This window comes from Ptiloglossa arizonensis, chromosome 1 (assembly GCF_051014685.1).
Source record: "Ptiloglossa arizonensis isolate GNS036 chromosome 1, iyPtiAriz1_principal, whole genome shotgun sequence".
In the NCBI taxonomy this organism is placed as follows: Eukaryota; Metazoa; Arthropoda; class Insecta; order Hymenoptera; family Colletidae; genus Ptiloglossa; species Ptiloglossa arizonensis.
Genome location: NC_135048.1, coordinates 9,673,464 through 9,692,264, shown reverse-complemented (window position 1 = coordinate 9,692,264; position 18,801 = coordinate 9,673,464). Strand labels below are relative to the sequence as shown.

At 32.3% G+C, this 18,801-nt stretch overlaps 1 protein-coding gene and 1 long non-coding RNA gene across 2 annotated transcripts; both read left to right on the top strand.

Moving 5' to 3' along the window:
- The first annotated feature begins 3,729 nt into the window (after positions 1-3,729).
- Positions 3,730-8,987, top strand: Vgat (vesicular GABA transporter). The gene is made up of 4 exons (XM_076312597.1): positions 3,730-3,963; positions 5,428-5,722; positions 7,138-7,270; positions 7,621-8,987. Exons 2-4 carry the CDS (start codon positions 5,445-5,447, stop codon positions 8,803-8,805), a joined length of 1,596 nt encoding a protein of 531 aa, XP_076168712.1. The 5' UTR covers positions 3,730-3,963; positions 5,428-5,444; the 3' UTR covers positions 8,806-8,987.
- Positions 8,988-9,629: 642 nt separating this feature from the next.
- LOC143153474 (uncharacterized) lies at positions 9,630-17,274 on the top strand. Its single transcript, XR_012993827.1, has 3 exons — positions 9,630-11,243; positions 16,290-16,386; positions 16,754-17,274. It is a non-coding gene; the product is annotated as an uncharacterized LOC143153474 (long non-coding RNA).
- The last annotated feature ends 1,527 nt before the right edge of the window (positions 17,275-18,801 follow it).

Genomic DNA, 18,801 nt, shown 5'->3' with positions numbered 1-18,801 from the left:
ATAGTAAATTTGAAACTTCCACTGCAACCATGATATTGTAATTAATTTATAAATGCATTAATATGCATTAATATTGTATATCTTTGAGGCAGGAGATATAAAGAGAAGCATTTTTCGTTGTGATCTCACGGCCTTGTATTGTTACCAAAATTATTAAATCCAATCGTTTGTGTTTATTTTGTATACAATATACTAATAACCTATTCTTATTGTACGCGTGAAACACTCGTTTGGATGTCGCTATAATTTGCATTACAAACGCAGAGATACAAACGATTGTATAGGTAATAATACTAATTATTAATGATCACTATGAAGAATAACATACCTAAGATAAATAATAAACAAATTGGTTTCTTTATTTATTAAAATCTATATTGGTCTTTATTGATACCTTTGAATATTATATTATAAAATTTTGTTACGTTAAATTGACTAATATTCTTTCATTTGGGAATTATATTGTTTAAAATATCAAAATAAAAGACAGTTAATAATTATTTCATTAAGTTTCTACTCGCATAATAAAGGACATTAACCATTTATTAATCATTTCTTATATTTAACCATCTTTTCATATCAACAAATTTTATTCATTACAAAAGTGTTAAAATTTTGTTAATATCTTTTATATGTTTTAAAATATACGTTCGTGTTTCTATACTAATTACATTTGCTTAACATTTTTCGAAACACAAATGATATAGATTATAGCATGTTTTTGCCTCTCGCCGACATTTGTTATGGTCGGCCAAGACAAAGAGTTGAAGTTAGAAAGTTGTAGTTAAAAAACAATATATTATTTATTAATTATTATATTTATTTATTTCATAAAGTCGGGAGCTCGCCCGCGTTATGCTTAGTCGACCCGCTCGTCGGCGTCGATGCTAAGACCGTAGCATTTTGAATCGGAAGTTCACTCCCGTGGCGTTAATTGCTCGACCTGTTGGTGTCGTGTGCCTAGTGTCGCGTGCTTGGTGCCACGTGAAAATCCCAACGGCTAGTCTACGTGGACTGCAACTGCGTTGCGTCAGTCGTTGTCCACTCGAATTCTGGGAAGACTATCTTCCAAAGGCCTAGCCGCCCGATGAGTGATCCTTGCTGTGTCCCGCGTTGGTTTGGTGACTGCCGATCCTCTTGAAATAGCCGCTTCTCGCGGCGCTATCTTCCAAAATCCTGGCCGCCCGATGAGTGATTCTTGATGTGTCCCACGTTGGTTTGGTGACTGTTGCTCGTCCGCTGTCCTTGTTCGTAGAAAGGGAGCCGCAAAGTCCCAACATAGCATACAAAATTTCACTGCAATCTGTTATCTTGAAATGCACGATAAATATTATTGATCGTATTACATATATATTGCCTAATGGATCGAACATTTCATGCTTAGTATTAATTATACTAGCATTTATTTATCGTAAAACTTTTTTAAAAAATTCTGAGTAAGGTATAAGATATATTCTACCTACAACACAATGTACAAATCTGAAATATTTATTATTTAAAACGCGTTTAATTAATACCTACAAAAGGAAGTAATATTCAAATGTTCATGTGCATCAACTTGTAAATTATTAACAAGTGTATCAACAATTCAGAGACTTTGTCTACAAGATTCAGTTTTAATCCACAAAATTTCCGAACATATAGAGTTACACAAAATTAGAAAAATAATTCAAACAAACGTAGATTTGCAATCGTTTAGTTTCCGGAATACAGTGATGTAAAACTACTTGTGATTATTACAGTAGATTCACTGCGTATCAGAAGATGAATAGGTATACGAATTTGTCAGAACGATAAACAAAATTTCAATATACGAAAAATAAGTTTCAATTACATTGAATAAAAATCATACGAATAGCTTCAAGTGTTTGAACTAGATGGCTGTCGGTAAGATCTATTTCGCGCTAGTAAAATGTTTCATTTAAAATTGACGGAATTTTCCCTGTCTACGAATTTACTTAAATTTTGTCACATTCGTAAATCTATGTGTTTGTAATGAATTTTCGTAAATTTTACTTTATCTAGGGGAGAGGAGGTATATATTCTAAAAATAGTGAGGGGACAACCACTATTTTTTGTTTAAAATTTATAAATTGATTAATTTTTAAGTAATCGTAAAAACTGCAAAGATAATTTTCGTATCTTCAAACTTTGCACTTTAAATTTGAAATCAAATGAAATGTCAATTTTTGTAAATACCATTTGGTTACAAATGAAAAAACGTTTCCGCATTGCCATAATTTCAGATGTCATGTTCGCGGTCTTATTTCGCGTGCACAAACTACTACAGGTACAAAAACTTAGAATAGTATTACTAACGATCTATAGAATTGAATAACGGATAATTCAATGTCTTATTTGACAAAAAGCTTTGTCTATGGCAATTTAAAGATTTAATTCAATCATAGTTGTAGCAATAATAAATTTCTTCAAAAGCCCTAGCTCCTTAAATCACTGTCAATTTCAAGAATTTCCTTTAGAAATAGAAGCGGAATATCAACATGTCATTTATTAGGTAGATGTTAGATAATTCGGTAAAAGGAATGTGACGAAGAGATTTTTTTTTATTGATTACATATGTTTATGGTTGACAAAGATGAAGAAATACCTGAATTGATGGATCCGACGCGGTTTCGTGAACTAACATTTTTTGTAAGTAGTACATCTCTATTGTATTTCTATCGAATTAATTGAATTTGAAATCCAGTTACTAACAAGTTATATAATAGAGAGAAACTAACTACATACTCTGCCACTTACACATACCATACATTTATAAGCTGATGTCTAAAAAGAAAGACAGTGTTAATATGATCAAAAAATGTATTTGTAGGAAACATTAAATCATTACAAAATAAATTTTCAGAATTCCAATGGTATACAAAAGAAATTATTCTTTTTCCAAAATCCATTCCCCATAGATATTAAGGATATTTTTGGTCATTTATAATTTGAATTAATTAATTTGTAATCAATTGACATATTGATTCTGATCAATCAACAAAGGTAATAGAGTTCCATCCTAATCTTCTGATGTTCAAGTTTCCTCTTTCGAAATAAGTATTTGCTCATATTTGTATCGAAATGCCACGAACTTTGAAACTGTAACTGAACAAAATTTTGAAAGCACCCGTCAATTTTATTCAATTTCAATGATATTTTAGTTTATTCTAACCAACATTTTTGCCTATATACTTACTTAAAAAAAAAAAAAAGAAAATTTATTTTTGTTACATTACCTATATAATCTTTTCGCTATATACGGTTCAGATACCATTATTATAAAGAACAACTTTAGAATTCGCGGAATTTTATCTATTTTCAATCGTTACCGCCGCCTTTCCTTTTCACTTAGTTCGATTCGATTTATTTTTGTGCCTATCTACTGAAAAACAGAAAATGCATTTTGATTGTATTACATACATAATATTTTTGTTACAGTTTTACTTAATTAAAGGTGGCAACTCTTGGTGTTGCCCCTTTGTAAACCTTAATGTCCCGATATGGTCAGTGTTACTAAAAACTTGTCGATCACTGACGTAAGGGAGACACGACTCTCGACTACAGTACTGACGTGTCGAGAGATGTTTCGTGGAAGGCATCGATCGAGGCTTGCGCGTTCCAGGGATGCTGGCCATATTCTTCCGATCTCCCAACCCCTGTAACACGCTAACCCCTTAGTCTATGTCGCGATTAAGGGCTCGCGAATAGGGACTCGACGATCGCGGTAGACCGTAGACGACCATGCGGTGTCGTAGTCCTCGTAGTTAGACGGTTTCGACCTTTTATTTTCAAGTATTTCCGTTCAACGAGTTTGCTGGGAATCCTTTTTAATTTAGCCTTTGCTCAGTCCGATAAAACGAAACGGGACTCGCGCTGGAAGAAGTTGCGCCCAACGTCTTGTCGCCCAAGAATCGTGCCGTGCCTTCGCGAAATTGAAAGACGAATTCTGTTCGTCGTTTGGTAAGTGAAGTCACCCAAGAAGTCGACTAAGATATTCAACTGAAGCTTCCGAACACGCGAAAACAAGAACCTCTGAAAAGAAGAGTCTGGATACGTACCCTAGAAAGTTTGAAAGCAATTACTCGCAAAGAAGTATGTATAAACAGTTTGTAGAACATGCAACCAACGGGCCGTTTACCTAAATATTAACCACAATTGTACCTGAATAGAAAGTGTTTTCATCGAGTATCATTTGCAATAGAATTTCGGTATGCACGGTATGGCATATCTGTTATTTTAATGATTTTTGTTACTTTGGAAGGAACAGTTAAGAAGTTTCGTTTTAGAAAATTATTTAAATATATACTGAAAAGTAATAAAAATCTTTTATATTTCCTCGCTAATTTGCTTTTAATGTTATTGTCATTCTTGTCTTATTATTTATCGCGAATTTAAGTGATCTAATGGCGATTAATATTTACGTTAAAGAATTAGTAATGGTGTCTCTTGTAACATATATTTTTCCATTTCAGATTTTTATTGTTGACTTTACATCCTTACATTGGCCAGAACATTCTAAAGAAACACTACTAGATGACCATTTACTTTAATTATTTCTCACGGTTCTAATAAGCTAACATTACTTCGTGAATCGCGAAATTTAGTCCCTTAGTAATTTAAGATGAAATACCAATATTTTTCTTGCAATATTTTTTATATATCTACTAAAATAATGATTATTCTATATACAACGAAAAAGAATATTACTGAATTGTTTATATAAATAGAAGCAGTGGGTATAAGTCGAGCTATTACGGTAAAATATTATTTTTCAATTTTAGACTTATTATTTACCTCGAAATACATTTATACAGCTTTCAAACTATCTGGTGCTAATCAGTAATGATCGGTCTTGATGTATTGGTCATTCAGAATAATTCACAGTAAACTAGTTTTTCTTTGTACGTTTCTATAATTTTATTTATAATATGAGAAAAATATGAATTAAAAGAATCGTTTAAATACATTTGGATCGAGTTTCATAGTGCAATGTTACTCATCTACAACAGTTGACAGTCGACAAGCGCTTCCGTATTGAGATTCTTCAAATTGAAAGTTATGTAATTTCACTGGATTTTGAGTGATACAATCCACTGAAATGTTCGAGTACTTATGTTGTTGTCAGATTATTTGTTTGCGTTTTATTTTTCTCAAATAAAAAAATAATAGAATTATAATTTCAATTCCTAAAAATTGTACCAGTTTAATTGCCACTGTTACGAAACACTTTGCTCTAAATTATTTGAAGCAATCATTCCTAAACAAAAATAATCAATAAAATCATTTTTGATATTGACAGTACGTTACTTTCTTCGTGAACATTTTACATTGATAATTAGGAAATTGAGATTTTGGAAACGCGTGGTTATATTGAGATGTACCGTCCATGTTGAGAATTGCAAGACACAACGTGCTCACTTCCAGAAGCAACGAAGTAAAATATGGCCAATTTCCGCGGATACTACATACCATCGTTTGGAGCAACGATCAACGTTGCTTGGGAGACACTGAAGGCTAAATGGCCAGAAAACAGTCCCTGTATGGAACTTATACGTGGTAATGGAACAGGACAACGACAGGCTCCGGGATACAGTGGCCAAGAACAGTTCAAGTCCTTCGACGAAGGTCACGAAATGATGACTATGAATGGAGAACAAGCTTATCGGGACCAGAACAACGTGGCCATCGCTGAGGACTCTTTCAGCTACCAGCGAAATGCGTGAGTTAACGCCTATAGCAATGATTAGCGAACTTTTGGAAGGTGTCCCCCAAAAAGAGACAGAATTTTTACGCCTAAATTTATAGATAAAAAATTGTTGTTACATTTAATTTAATTAATTCAATGTTCCAACGTAATTTTATTGATTTCGATCGACTCAATTTTTCATTCACTAAATATAAAAAGTTACTTAAAGAAAACCTTTGATTACGAATTGAATGCTAGTAAAATGTTCACACTAGTAAATAAGTGATATTTACTACGCTGTATATTGAAAATAATGCAATAGGAAACAAAATTTAGGAATGGAGGCTATTATTAAGTGGGATAAGCGTTGTATATGACCTCAGTAAGTTATTTTAAGTATTATAACATAGAAGTAACCACTATAATTGTAAATAAATATTCATAATTAAATTTCTCAGTTATATAACACGACAACATCGTCATAAAATTGATAGCTTTTAAATTCTAATTATCAATGTATTAATAGATCTAGAGGTTCTCTATATTTTTCTACATTAAAAATTTGTGCTTGCATCTCCTTTGAATTGTAAAACATCCCCCTAGGAATTTTGCCCTTATTTTGGAAAACACTGGTTTATAGGGTCATTCCATTTCAAATTGATGATTTTTATATTCGATGTCATAGATTTTGATACCATTTAAATAGGATACTTAACCTTTTGTTACCAAGAGTTTGAAAAAGTAAGAAAAACAGAAGAAGAGTCTTCTATTATTTCCAGGTTTCTTTCCATCGTACGATCGAAGTGTTTTGAATATTTTGAAATTTTTTGCTTTTTTTGGATTTTTTTGAAAAGAATAGTAGCACTTCAATATAAATTTTTAATGACAATTACTTATTTAATATAAACATTTATGTATCCAATAAATAACATGTTTCTAGTATTTATTGGTCTTTTTTCTTGATAAAATATGGTAAAACATAATTATGATAAATATGGTAAAATGTAATTAAAAATTAGGTCAAAATAAGTAGTGGTACTTTGAAGTACCGTCAGGTAACAAAGGGTTAAAGAAATGTGAGATTCGTATAACGAAAACTTTATTTTATAAGAAAACATTTTGAGTCTATGTATCTATTGAGAAAACATTATATATTTATCGACCTTTTCGATTTAATGTACTCTTTAAATGAAATACAAATATGTTTTATTCGAAGTGTCAGGGATTAACTGCACCCCAACAAATTTGTTAGTCCTACATATTTTCTTCAAATTCGACATATTTTAAATAGAATAATGCCTTAGAAAAAAACTCTAAGACATTCATTACTTTTCTCTAAGACGGAATCAAAAATGATTAAAAATAAATTTGGATACTGCAATACCTTTAATACTTCATTAGTTGCGAAATATTAAACCTTTATTAACAAGGGCAATTGAATTTTTCAGGGACAAAGTTAGAACAGGAAGCGTTAGCAGCGGCGAATTCAGCGAGTACGACGAGGGTGGTGGTGAGTTTGGTGGATCGGGTGTAAAAATTAACGAATGGCAAGCTGCGTGGAACGTTACGAACGCCATACAGGTATTTTTTGTTTCACACGAGATTCTTGTTTTTAGAGGATGTCTCAAAATTAGAGCTTGTTTGGTTAATAAAAAGTCCTTAGAAAGATGAGTTTTCTTAGAATTTTCGCCAGGGGTAATTTCGGCTATCTTACTTATCTCCTTCCAAATCTAATTTAACATTTAATGTTATTCCATTGTTCCCAAGGTTGTAATTCACATTTGTAACAATTAGAATATTTAACCCGAGCTTAGGTTTCTCTCTCTTTTTTTTTCAATATTTAAAAATTAGCCGGAATTACCCCAAGCCATCCAAAAATGAGACAAATGATTTGGTAATCGTGTTTCGATACAAATTCAGTATCGTTTCAGGGTATGTTCATCGTTTCGTTACCATTTGCCGTTTTACAAGGCGGTTATTGGGCCATCGCCGCCATGATCGGTATAGCGCACATCTGTTGCTACACTGGGAAAATACTCGTCGAATGTCTGTACGAGCTGGATACCGTGACAGGGCAACGTGTTCGGGTACGGGACTCTTATGTGGCTATCGCGAAGGAATGCTTTGGACCAACGTGGGGCGCCAGGGCGGTGAACATTGCTCAGATTATCGAGCTACTGATGACATGCATCTTGTACGTGGTCGTCTGCGGTGACCTGATGATAGGCACGTTCCCCGAGGGCGCGATCGACACTAGGAGCTGGATGATGCTGATCGGGATATTTCTGTTGCCGCTCGGTTTCTTGAAGTCCCTGCAACACGTCTCGGTGCTCAGCTTCTGGTGCACGATGTCCCATTTGTTCATAAACGCGATTATCGTCGGCTACTGCATTCTGGAGATCGGTGACTGGGGTTGGTCCAAAGTGAAGTGGACCCTCGACTTCGAGAACTTTCCGATCTCGTTGGGCGTAATCGTTTTCAGTTATACCTCGCAGATATTTCTACCGACTCTGGAGGGTAATCTGATCGATCGTTCCAAGTTCGATTGGATGTTGAATTGGAGCCACATCGCGGCCGCGGCGTTCAAGTCACTTTTCGGCTGGATCTGTTTTTTGACGTTCCAGTACGACACGCAGCAGGTTATCACCAACAATTTACACTCAGCCGGTTTCAAAGGTCTGGTGAACTTCTGTCTGGTCGTAAAGGCCGTTTTATCGTACCCTTTGCCGTATTACGCGGCTTGCGAACTACTCGAGAGGGCGTTCTTCAGAGGCAGACCGAAGACGATTTTCCCAACAATATGGACGGTTGATCGCGAATTGAAGGTCTGGGGCTTGGCGTGGCGGGTCGGTGTGATTGTTTTCACCATTCTCATGGCGATCTTCATACCTCATTTCAGTATTCTTATGGGTTTCATTGGGTCGTTCACTGGAACGATGTTGTCGTTTATATGGCCGTGTTACTTCCACCTAAAGCTGAAGAGAAATTCCATGGAATGGGGCGCGGTTGCGTACGATTGCTTCGTCATCTTTCTCGGGGTACTTTTCGGCGTGATCGGAGTCTACGACTCGGGCTCTGCTCTGATTAACGCCTTCGAAATCGGTCTACCTTTCTGAACGATTGTACACAATTCGGCTCCTCCGGTTTTCGTTTGCTTCTTTCGTCAAAGATGGTATCACATTTGGACTCGTGCCTAGTTCAAGGGAACCATCGAGTTTGCAGCTAGCGACAATTGGTTTTCAACGTTTCGCGAATCCAATAGTGATTTATTAATCTTACGAGGACTTTCGGAGTCTCGATCGACCCCCATGTATTTCTCAATTATATATAACTTATTTTGCTTTCCGTTATATTTAGGAACGGATTCGATAACCAGAACGCCTTCAAGATATTGATTTATCAAAAGGCTAACCTGGCCTAGAATTTTGAAATGATTGATCTTTTTCCAAAGATTTTCTCGAAATTATAAATATCTAAATATATCATCTAACGAATTAGTATTTGCAGATAATGATCTGTTGAAGTAAATACTATTATGAAATGACGTGACACAGAAATCAATTTAAAATTAATTTCATCCTTTTCAATTTTTCATTCTATTTACGCAGTATTGGCTAAATGAAATAATCGATCGATGCGTTTCTTATTTTTCTATTCAATTTATTATAAGTAAACGTAGTTTACGTAGTTTTAGTTTTATTTTTCTTCGATAAATCAGATAAATTAACGATACAATTTTTGACAATCGTCACTGTCAATGATAACATAACATTCTGGGTATTACTTTTGACTTGCATTATAATATGGAAAGATAGTACACTTTTTATGGGATACATGCAAAATCTTTTACTTCTTATAATAATAATGGTATAATTTATATTCAAATTCTCGAGAAACATACAAAGTGTCCGAGTATTCGACTATAAATGTCCCATTCGTTCTCACATCGATGTACATACATGTCTTTGATAAAAGCCGTCTGTTTAACGTTTATTTATAAAATGAACATAAAATTCTTCAAGATTACTTATGTCAATTTCAACTACCATTATTTGTTTGCAATTGCAGTCACGTGGAAGTAAAGATTAATATGTTGCCAATATCTAGTAATTCTTAGCAATTTTCTAAAAATATAAAATACAATGAATTAAATGAAAAGTATCGATGACTGAATTAGCATCGAAATTAAATCTACTTAACCGACTAAAAATTCTTTTAATTCGAATCCGTTGAAATTTATGTTCGCACAGGGGTCTCGAGTTACTCCAGATGTAAAACTCGGGAAGAAGTCATCCTGAAATTAAAATTCAAATAGCATCCGCGTTTTCAATCGTGTCTATTCCGAATTACATATTGTACAAAAATTGTAACCGACAGCCCGGTGATTTCCTTGAACTCGAACGCGATTGAACACCGGGGTGTCTCCATTTTTGTTTCTCTCGAGTATTATCCGTATCATCCGTAAAAAATGATGGCCACGCGTTATCGTCTAAAGACATTGCATAAAACGCGGCCAAATCGCTCGTTCAAGTAGAGACACACTCGAATTTCTTTAATCGAGGGCTATAAGAATGTTTGGACATTTCGAGATTGTATATTTATATTCAACCAGAACTCACACATATCTAGCAAAAGGATCTATTTAAGGGGGGTGAGAAAGATAGTAAGAGAACAATCCACTCGCGAGCATTTCGACTACGGAATTGTCCCGTATCTTCATTTTCGAAAGTTTTGACAATGACCGTCGACATCAGGGGCTTCTTTAGGCAACATCTAGACTTAGCGCGCAGTTAACGTGACAATATCTTGCTAACTGTAAGTTGTATCGATGTCTTCCACATACCGTTCGCAAGCGAACACGGTGAATATTGTATGTACAAGTTAACTACTGTTACACAAGTTTCAGGATTTTATAATCGCATTGCGGATCTTGTAATTTCTATCTGTCGCGTTGACCTTACGTTGCGGCGGGGAGGCGTTTAGTAATGCTAAATTGTGAAGTATAGCAAGGTGTTTGATGAGATATTCAACCAAACTTCACACGCGTACTCAGCACGTCATTTTGAACAGAACATGTCATATATGCTATAAGTTTATTTCTTTTCTTTAATCAATTATATCGAAAATAAGATACTGAGCGTACTTACAACGAAACAATAATTACACCGTTTTCATATTATTCTATTTTTAATTTTATATAAAATTTACATATATTTCAATCGTCTATGTTAGTACAAGGGCAGAGATAAATGATTCCCAATGGGTGAATTTTAGTCTTCATATGGTACGAAATATACCTATAGTATGTATGACATTTTTTATTCAGAATGGCCTGCTGAACAGGTGGCCGAAGTTGACCGTTAGTCAGCAACAACGTTTCGATTACAATTAACATCTCCTCGTCGTTGCAAGAGGATGTAAACTCTGGCTGGGACTACTCGTCGAATTTTTCTGTGTTCGAATATTCAAATACTTCGGTGATGCAAATAATCGGCGAATATAATTCAAATAAAGAAGAGTTGCCATATTTGGATCACATCGCGCATTTTCAATCGTATGTGGAAAATTAAATATTTTTCCGAAATGGTAGAAAAATAAATAAATTGTTTATTGTGTGTGTGTGTGTGTGTGTGTGTGTCTTCAAGGAATATATAATTAAATTACTTCAAAACACATCGCACAACATTTAGCTTGAAAATTTTCTCAAGAAAAATTACGCGAGAATGAAAATATAAAATAAATTAAATAGTATTAAATACAATATTTAGCATTTAAGTTTTCTTGAGATTTCTCTAGATAACAACCGACTGATTCAATCTAGACAAGTGTAAAATATTTCAGTTCCTTGATATTTTTATTTTTTAATTTTATTTACGTAATCGTTGTGTACAGCAAACTTGTCCAAATGCAGACAACAAATTGTGGTCCAAGTTAGGCAACTTTACCAAATAATTGAAAACATGTGGCCCAATCTTAGAATAGAATCCTAAAACAATAACAGCGTACTGTACCTGAACAAATGGACTTTCTAAGGAGAGAATATAATGATTTATTACTCATAACAGAATGTCTATAGACCTATCGATATGTCGTTTAAATATTGAAATGTTAACTACCACAATGCTATCACAATACTCGAGTATTTGAATATTTTGTGCACTGATTTGAGTCTCTGAGTATTCGGAATATTTGAGCGTGATGTAGATTATAAATCAACTCTTTTAAGTTCATCGTTCTTTCTTAAACTTTATTTTCATTTAAAATGTTTCATTAACGACAAAGAAAAGCTAACGTGTTCATACTTTTCGGTTGTAAGCAGCTTCTTTTTGCGATAGCTATGTTTCCAACAATAATTTTGTAATTCTAATATTGAATAATGGTACTCAAATAATTATACTCGAACAACGATATTCAAGTACTCAAATATTCGCAGTTCATTCGTGGTATTTTAATACTTATAAAATATTCGAGTATTAAATTATTCGCAGAGTCCCAGCCTTAATAGAAACACGTAACTCAGCCCTGTCCACGGGTTTACGTTCCATTTATATCGTAAAGTGGGTGGCATCAAATAGTCTTCGCGTAACATATGCATATATGATAACGGTGACAAAGTGGACGAAGCTGATTTACTTTAAAGAGCAACTTTTAATAGCATGGATGTAACCAGTTCTGTACGAGCGAGTACAATTAGTTATATAATCCAACGTCTTCCGAGATCTCTACAGGTCGCATAGATTACAAGTTAGTTTAAGCAGTATGATCGTAGCCAATTTAGTAGCTCGGCGCATAACTGCGAGATGTTCTTCTTCCGCGTTTTATCACACGTATTAATTCAAATCAGTAGTGAAACTTTTGTGTCTATCCGACTAGGAGTATCATTTCCAAACGAAAATTCATTCAATTTATAATAGTCCGAATTACTCGGTCGAAAAATAGAAAAGTAAAATGTACATAACAATTGTTTTACACGTGGCACGAATATCAGAATTAATAAAATATTAAGAAAAATGCGAAACGAAGAATAAAAAAGAAAAGAAAACCCACAAGTAATACTGATCTGATTATAACTCCAGCTTTAACATATCGTTAATATTAATATCTTTTTGCAAAAAAGTTTGTCAAAATGTCCATTTTTTTTACTTTGATACCAAAAGGGAACATAAATAAATAGTAAGATTTATGAAAAAAAAAAGAAAACAATTGTTATTTTGTTCGTGTATCGAAACAATGTGAAATGGTTTCGATCTTGATATAAGAAAGCTTCTAATCAAAGTACATGTAATTTAACGTAAGGACGAAAAGGGAATTAAGAACATTTCGCAGTCGCAGAAACATGTTATTTAAATGAGATACGATAATATTTATGAAACGAGTTTTCCAATGATGTCTTCCAGAATGATGATACTAACTAACGTAAAACGATCTATTGATCGAAGAAAATCTTTGTCAATGATATTAAACGTTATACATATACATATATTGAGAGTTATAGGGGTTAAGCGTTAATTGTTAAGACTATGATCAAATTTAATGTATAAGTAAAGTCATCGCTAACACTTCATTTTAACGAGTTTATCATTTCACAAGAAAATTGTTTTCATCTTGGATAATATCTAAGTGGACAATTGATAAACGAAGTGTAACATTGCCTTGTCATTTTTAAAAGATCGATATCATGTACAACATTATTCGTTTATGTAAAATTTGTAATGGTCAATTTATATTATCCGTTCAGATACGTTTCGTATCCGACAAACGCAGTTAGTGAAAAGAAGAACGGAATACAATGTATATACATATACGTATCTTTTTTCTTTTCATCGACTGCATTTGTTGGAAATGGAACACGGCTGAACAAATAATAGAAATCGACCTTGACTCGAATAATGAGCATAATTGTCAACCAAAGGAGCAAATGATACACAAAGTCAGGCAGGCTTGAGCGTATAAAAAATGTAACTGCAATAATTACAAAAAATCAGAATTACAGAAAAGAATTACATGAAGTGTCTGACTGAAAATCGATGTGTTTGGTTACTTTGTTTATTCAAAGTTGAATAGAGGCTTGAATAATTATCAATTCCATTTGAAAACGCAACATTTTTAGGGCAAAAAGATGCTCTAGAAGACAAATGCGCAAATATCGTTCTAATAAATTATAAACATTATTAGGAAGAACATTAAATTAAAATCTTAGAAGCAATCGTTCATTTAATATAACATTTCAATACCGGCACCCTCCAATAGCATGAATAATAAGCTTATCGTATTACCGCTAAACGACACCTTATCATATTGGACTTTTATCTTTATAAAACAAGAATTATTGCCTGGGAAAGAAACGGAAGTCTGCTATCAGGTTCAGTCTAAACACAATGCACTGAATGGTACGATGCGTATCAGGTATCTTAAATCGTAATGAATGAAATGTCTGTCTTCTATGGTTGAAACAATAAAAACAGACTTTGCAAGAAAACGATCTTATTAACCAGAAAAATACAAAATTTAAAACTGCATTTTTTATAGCTTCTTGAATAGCAAAGTCTATTTTAGAAAATATAAAAATTTTAAATGGACACTCAATTATGTTTGTTCTTCTTGCTTTTTTCTTTACTAAATGAGACAAAAAGTTGTAAAGGATAATTCCTTTCTTATTGATATCAAAAACGAACAATTAGATCGTGCTGCAAAGTTTTGTAATTATTTTCAATATCTGCAGGAAATATGAAACTAGAAAAATGTATAATAATTATGATAATAATATGAAATACGTTACACCAAATATTATAATAAGATAAATTAAAGGGAATAGAAGAAACAAATAACAGGGACTTAGTGTTTAAAATCACAGTTATAACATATAGGAGTAATTTGACGGATATTGTTGAAGAAAAAAGAAAATTTTGCTTCTCGATTTAATTGTTTCAATTGTCAGAATTGAAATATTAAAATTTTGCTTTAAATATAAGCGGTTTAAGCGTTGAGAGAAGAAAGGTAATCGATGAAAAATAAATCTGAGGTATACAACGAATGTGGCAGAGTATCATACTTTAAACTCAGTTCTTTTCTTAAATATTAACCAATGTTAATTGCTTTTATGCCAAGAGACATTATAGATAAATGGAACCGTTGTACATGCATTTAAATATTACAATACTATTTTTAAATGGACATTTCATACATTGGAACTTAATACCGAAGTCTGTTACAATATTTGTAACAACGGTGTTCGATATGGTTCAATTGTTAAATTTCATATTTTTTAAAACCGATATTGTATTACTATGGCAAGATTATTGATTTATCGTGTAAAATACAAAGGTCAGAAGAGTGTTAACGGAGTAATGACCAAAGATCAAGCGATCGAGGAATTCAGCAATCTTGTATAGCGTGTCATGTATAGTTTTTGAACGCATCGAATACGGTCATTCGTAAATTCGTTTAAATTTGTATCATCGGTAGCTACAATTGTATAAAAATGTGTGGAATAATTATCGTCACAGTTATGTAATTGTTTATTCCTGCAATTTTCATCAATTAGAACGCATCTGTCTCACGTTGAATGGAGAGGTGACGTGCTCCGAGAACTGATCATTTAGATGTAAAGCGTTTTCACGGAAGCGCGATGCTTTCGTGACGTTTCGAGAACAACCTCATTAATGTTGTAGTTAAATATGAAACGTATAGGCGTTACAAAACGTTGTAAAATGGGCTTCCAAATCTACATACATATATGTATATAAATATATATCAATTATGAAAGACGAAAATACATTATCAAAATTTTACACACGCACGATTTACTTTTTCCCGGATCATAAGGCTCTTGAAACGATGTACACTTTATACCTTCGCTGTCGAATGATATTTGATTACGACTTGCAAAATCGTTTTGCGAAGACGGAGTGACAAAAATTTATCAACTCTTCCCCTTAAATATAATCGATCATCGTATAGCACGGTAAACCAATCGTGATTAAATAATTTCGTTATAAGGTTTCATTTGCTTTTCGTTAACGAACAAGGAAATATGGAGGAATTGTATTGTATCAATTTAATTCGAGGTTTTATTTACTTTTAATTGCTGAGCGAAGAAATATTTTCAATTATACTTTCTTTAAAAATTAAATAAAATTAGTTTATTATTTTGACATTAAAAAAAATTTGTTTATTCCTTTGTAACGCGTAAAGTACGTCTTATACGTATATACGAAATTTCAAAGAAGTATAAAAAAATATGTTTAAAATGAGAATGAATTTTATTAATGATGTTGGAATATAAAGTTCTAACGTCCAGTTCGTTACTCAGTATTTTCACTGTCACCTTTTAAGAACAAAAAGGTGACTTTCTCTATCTAAGAACACATCTAAAAACCGCGAGACAGCTAAATCCGGTTATGCTCTAAATACTGTTTATCGGTACATAAAGGGTTCGTTCTATTCGGGAACGTTATTGCGTTTACATCGATTGCCATGAAACTATCAGTAAGTCCTGAGATATTAACATCAAAGCAGTCGCAAGCTGAACAGTCTCTTCTTTTTCTCTTCACCTTTACCTACATTTACATTCGCTAATTCTACCTTCTTATTTTTTCAGATAAGTGCCCGTTTATTTTATTCCCTTATTTTGATCATTTTTTTAAACGAGGAACGCGATACAGGAAAGATGCTACAAAACGGAGTTACGCAAAACGGTAACGTTAAATGTAGTGCATAATATATTTTCGAAACACCGTTTACAACTTTCATTACTCGTACGAGTTTCATGGCCTAACATTGTTCAATATAATTAAATAATCATGTTTTTGAACAATTTGAGAAATAGAGTTATAAGTGTTTATAAATGTCTTTCTTGTTTGTTCTTTAACTCATGTAAATTATAAAAGTAGGTATGCCTTATGGCAGACATACGGAATACACACAAATCATCTAGTAGAAAATAATAAAACAAAATTTATATTTCTCACATTTGAAGAAAATAATAAATGCAAGAATCCCAGTTATCAGTAATACTAATGCAAAGCGAATTTCTGTATGAATTGGCTTAAATTTTTATTTCAGACAAAATACCCCGTGTGAAGATACAAGTATTTCGGAACCCTAATGAGGGATCAGATGGAAAACAATTTACAACTTGGGGATTTTGGATAAAACAACCAGCTGAAATAGATTTATCATATTGAAACACTATTATTAACGATTATTAGCTATACGATTATCACTCTACTTTTTAAACTATGAATACATAAAAAGTGAAGAAATTTGTAAAGAATTGGTTGCTACACATTTATTTATATAAGTTTTTAAAATGACGAGATATTTTTTACTAAATTTCATTCATAAATACGTATCACTGTGATGATAAGGTGCTTTATTTTTTAATATATGTACAATTATTATTACAATCATGGAAATATAGTCATTGTACTTATACTGATTTACATTTACTTATATTTTTATTTGGAAAATTTTCAAATTAATAAAATTTTTCTGGCAATAAATTGGTTACAAAAAATCACACAGTAACTGTTAATGGCCCATTGTAAAGAAGAGGCTTTTACCTTCAAATTTATTGTAAAACCAATTGCGACAAAATTTATTAAACCCCATATCTAAGTATAAAAACATTTTCGAGAAAATGCAATCCAAGAATGAGAAAGTAGAAGCTTTCCTCTTTAAAATGACTCCAGGTACTAGGTTCTTCAATAAATTTTGTCGTTCGACAAAAATTACAACGGTTCAAATATCGACAATTTTTTGGCTCATAATTAACAATCCTTTAACTTTGTTACGAAGTGTATATACATATATACATACAACTCCTGGGAAAAAGTTTCCGATCGAATGTATTAATACGAAATTTATAAAAATCATCTATGTTTCAAAGTTATAAAATATTTTTATATATATTTAAAAGTTATGGGAAATTAAAGAAGGTTCAGTATGTAATAAGTGACGACAAAGTAATATGAACTTCCATCTATTATCGAAAAACAAAAAAAAAAAAAAACAAGAGAAAAAATTAAATATTATTGCAATATTATAATTATATTATTGCCATAATTATGAAACTCTACTACTTTTTTCTCCTCCACTTATAAAGCAGTAATATAATCATTTTTGTAACATGTATATATCAATATTGTAATTATATTCAGGAAAGAATCGAAGGGAATATGAAAGGTCGATATAAAATTAAACAAATTAAAAATACATTTTATAAATCTAATTGTATTTTTCCATTACTAAGAAACACCTTCTTTCACATATACTTCACAAGGAACATAAATTTGCTTCACTTTCTGTATAATGGATTATTACTGTTTAGCTGATTGGAACGATTATTTAAATTCGCCGTTGATTTATCTCCGTGATAACCCGCACTACGACCTGATCCGGTTTTTGTATGATTCGGGTTGCACTGATTTATTCGGTTCTCTCGCGTAGCTTTGTCCATCTATTAAAATGAAAGTAAATCGTAAAATATATACATATAAAACACATACAAGGTTTTTTTCGGCAAGAAAAAATGTACTATATGAAATCTATATGAAAAGTACTATATATAGATTAAATGATTTATTACAAAGTTATAAGAAATAGTATAAAATAATAATAAGCATATTCTACAAGTAAAATTACAAACAAAATACAAAAGAATAATATAGACTGCTTTCTAGATGTACGGTTTGTCTTAAATTTGCTTATAGAATGTACAGATAAAGTTTTGCGAAAAAACTGGGATACCCTGTATAATACTAACGCATATAATACATACACGATTACAACACCAAAAGAATAACTAGTTTTTCTATAAAAAAAATTGAATTTGTCTTCTACGTTCTGATTTTAGTTTAATTATTTTCAAACCGATAAACAATCTTAGTTTTATTACTAAATTAGGGAAAATGTTTTTTCATACAACAATCCATACTTTTTAATAAATTGAATGCAAAGAATATTTTAGTATTTATATTGGACAAACAAAAATGGAAAAAAAAAGACACGTGTCAATAAACATATGAAATGCGTTGGATATAATTAAACTTGCGTAGTTAACAAGCATGTTTTTCCCCGCTAGATACTCGTTTGAATTTAAAGAAACTTCT

Coding starts and splice junctions, on each gene's coding strand:
- Vgat (XM_076312597.1), top strand. CDS start 5,445: ATGGCCAATTTCCGCGGATACTACATACCATCGTTTGGAGCAACGATC. Junction 5,723..7,137: donor TTCAGCTACCAGCGAAATGC/GTGAGTTAACGC, acceptor TGAATTTTTCAG/GGACAAAGTTAGAACAGGAA. Junction 7,271..7,620: donor ACGTTACGAACGCCATACAG/GTATTTTTTGTT, acceptor GTATCGTTTCAG/GGTATGTTCATCGTTTCGTT.